This window comes from Coccinella septempunctata, chromosome 8, assembly GCF_907165205.1.
Source record: "Coccinella septempunctata chromosome 8, icCocSept1.1, whole genome shotgun sequence".
Classification (NCBI taxonomy): domain Eukaryota; kingdom Metazoa; phylum Arthropoda; class Insecta; order Coleoptera; family Coccinellidae; genus Coccinella; species Coccinella septempunctata.
In genome coordinates this window covers 11,869,964-11,873,153 of record NC_058196.1, presented here as the reverse complement: position 1 = coordinate 11,873,153, position 3,190 = coordinate 11,869,964, and the positions used below count along the sequence as shown (strand labels likewise).

Sequence of the window (3,190 nt, the reverse complement as noted above, 5' to 3'; positions counted from 1 at the left end):
ATTAAATTTTTATAGCGGAGAATAGTGGTTTTCAGCCTCGGTATTCACGAAATTCATTTTATTATGTTTTTTTTCATGTGAATCGGCCCGAAATCTTGGATCCCCCGACCTGATAGTTTCGTATACTTCTATGACAATAGCATAATAACTCAAATTTCAACATTTTCACAGAAATTTTTGAATTTAAGGGAGAGACACATTAAAAAAATCGATAGCAAGTTACCGCCTAAACTGCGAGCTTGCCGAAGTTGAAACTGGTACCAATATACTCAGTGCTTCATAATATGTATAGTTTTATGACTCAGTGTTTTTCAGAACCTGTGAAAAAAATTAAAAACTGTAGACTCGTCATCGCCTTCCAAGGCTGCATCTTGGAAGAGCTGTCTATTTGGAAAAAAATTTATAGGAACTAGCCCCGCTTATTTTCATTAAGGAATCATCTCCCTTAGTCCTTCGCATTTGTTTACAGATATCCTGTATATAGATACATTTTATCTATGTACCTATTCATTTTGGATAGTAGAAGTTTAATCAATATGTGTTATTTTCGAATACCAAAACAAAAATTTTAATTGCACCTGATTTGTTAATTATAAGAATCATCATTTATGTTGTTTCTTTGGTTGAAACAACACTTGCTTGAAGTTTCTAGGGCAACTGAACGACCAGACTCAGAACGTTCAAGGGAATGTCTTAACTCCACAGTTGCCGAAGAGTTATATTGATCAAACTAAAGATGAATGATGATTTTATTAATTACAATCTAAGCTTATATACTAAATCGAACAATGACGATAACAATAACATTGCCATATTTAGTATTACTGCACTGACGGAGTCCCCGGTTGCATCAATTGTTTCTAGCCAGTCAGCAGATTTCGGTAGATCGACGGCTCGCTCGGCGTGACCCAGTTTTGTGAATAATTCAGATGGAATTCTCCATATTATTGAACTTGATTATTTTTTAGAATAATGTTCGAATTTCGAACATTACTCCCAAGGCCGAAATGCTGCAGGCTATGATGTTGGAGCTCCAGTGTTGGCAATCTGTTACTTCTATTGTCCTATTTCCTAATTTCCTATTTCTAATTCGTGTGACACTCGATCGAGTGCTTTATTGGGCATGGTCATGAATGGGTGCTGACGTCCGGAGTTGGTCTCTCGTCTGGAATTCTGTTTTCGCCTCGGCGTAGAGCTGGTCAAGGTCGAAACATTGCTGGCGTGGTTTTGAACTCGGTGTGATTTCGGTCAATGGAATTTCGGCTTCTACTTCATTTATTTCCGTGGTGGATCTGTTAGTTCTTCGGTTCCGAAGGAGTGGACGTATATATCGCATACAGAGGTACGTTACAGCTAGTGTGACTATCGCAGAGATTCCTATCACGGTGGTTGTAGCAAGAGGGTGTGAAAAATGTCTCCAGATATGTGAATTTGGTTCCTCTTCTTCTAGAATTATCTTTGTTAAATTTGCAGAGATGTTGCCCATTGCTGTTTCGGGCTCGATGAGATTTTCATTGGAAGGATTCGAGTTCCCTTGCCATAAGTTCAATGGGATTGGCTTGCTGAACGTCGTTGTTGATTTCATCTCATTCGTGAACCTCGCTCGAAGGATTATATTTTGCGTTCTGAGGAGACAGTCTGCTCCTATGTGAATTGTGCCAGTTCCATTGATGGTAATTTCTTCTCGTTTTCCTCCGCATAGTTTTGATATAGTGGACGGTTGGTTGGAAATGAACATCCACGTATTTGGTTTGATTAGTTCTTTCCATAATACGTCTTGGACTTGAATGCTGGAGAGTTCACAGTCGAATTTCCCATTTTTTTGGTAGATGCTTTGGATGATGCAATTCGGATGCTGTTCCATGTTTTTGACCATTCCAGGATTATAAATGTATAGGCCTTCTCGTAGTTTTACGGCTTCCTTGACTTCCTGTTTATCTATTTCGAAGTATTTTTGACTGTTGTACTCTACTGCTAATAAGTCATTGGATACTTTTGGTGCTATGAATATGTTTTCTCTCTTCTTAACCGGGACGGGAAATACTTTGATGATGTCGTAACTTTGTCTTTGGATAATGAAGAAGAAGGTGACTATTCTTAGTTCATTCGCATCATAGGAGACTTCCATTCTGCTTACAGGTTTGAGTAATATGTGCATATCTGATGGAATCGTTGTTTCAGCCTTCTGGATCAGCTTTGCTAGTTCGCTTGGAGAAAGTAGATCCGTGATGTGGCCTTGACCATGACATATGTTTATGATTCTTGTGTATTTGTTATTGACTTCTTCCAAATAGTTGACAGCTAGTTGGTAGTTTTGAATGATTTGAAGATTTATGCTGTTTTCATCAACATTTCTGTACCATAGATGCATTTAGTTGATGATGGCTATGCCCTTGTTGAATTTTACACGAAAATGTTCTAATTTTTGGCTTATTTTTTCTTCGATCTGCCTCACGTCATTCTTCGTGGAAATCAGTAGTTTTCTCTGATGATTGGTGACTTCTATGAGGTGTTGTTGGTTTTCCTGAAGGTCGTCTATATCGTGATAGACTTCATCGTTGACGCCGAAAATGGATGTCATTAATTCTCCTAATATTCCTCTCCTGGATCTGGTCGATAGATGTTGGATGCTGTCGATGAGTAGGTTGTTTTCATACTTCATTTCTGCGATGTGGTGTTGAAACTCGTGACAGTGATTTGTCTGCGATAGTTGAGAAGCTGTAGTGCATAACCCTCGAAAGTTTTCAACTGTTCTGTTAAGATTGTTTCGGTCCAGGTGTAGTTGATCAAGAGAAAACGGTGTTAATAATTTCAACTCTCCTCCACTTATGTATGCTTTTCCTAAATGCTCCACGTAGAATCCAGGCGGCAGTTTGTGAATTGTGTGGTGCGCTATTGCGTTTTTAGTATTGGTTACACATAGTAACGTGATCATCATTAATGTTTGTATCAGTCAATTTTTCGAGGAAGGTCCGACTTTGTTAGTTTTGTCGTTTCTTCTTTCTTCTTGCTCGACCGGGGGTATGCAGATTTTGGTTATGTTTTCTTCGAGGAAGTTGTATATTTTGGGATGTAGTTGGCACTTCAAAGATAATATTTTGCTCAGGTCTTGGCCAATAGTCATTTGTTCTCCCAATTTTTCTTCCATGTTGGTTGAAGGTTTCATGAAATCTCTGCTTTGAAGATTTTT

General features: G+C 38.4%; 1 protein-coding gene across 1 annotated transcript; it reads right to left on the bottom strand.

The window, feature by feature from the left end:
* Positions 1–1,114: 1,114 nt before the first annotated feature.
* On the bottom strand, positions 1,115–2,371 carry LOC123318292. The gene has a single exon (XM_044904910.1). The coding sequence runs from the start codon at positions 2,369–2,371 to the stop codon at positions 1,115–1,117; it is 1,257 nt and encodes a 418-aa protein (XP_044760845.1).
* Between the last annotated feature and the right edge of the window lie 819 nt (positions 2,372–3,190).

What these genes read in the sequence shown, in the direction of transcription:
- LOC123318292 (XM_044904910.1), bottom strand. Translation starts at nt 2,371, where the DNA reads ATGCATCTATGGTACAGAAATGTTGATGAAAACAGCATAAATCTTCAA.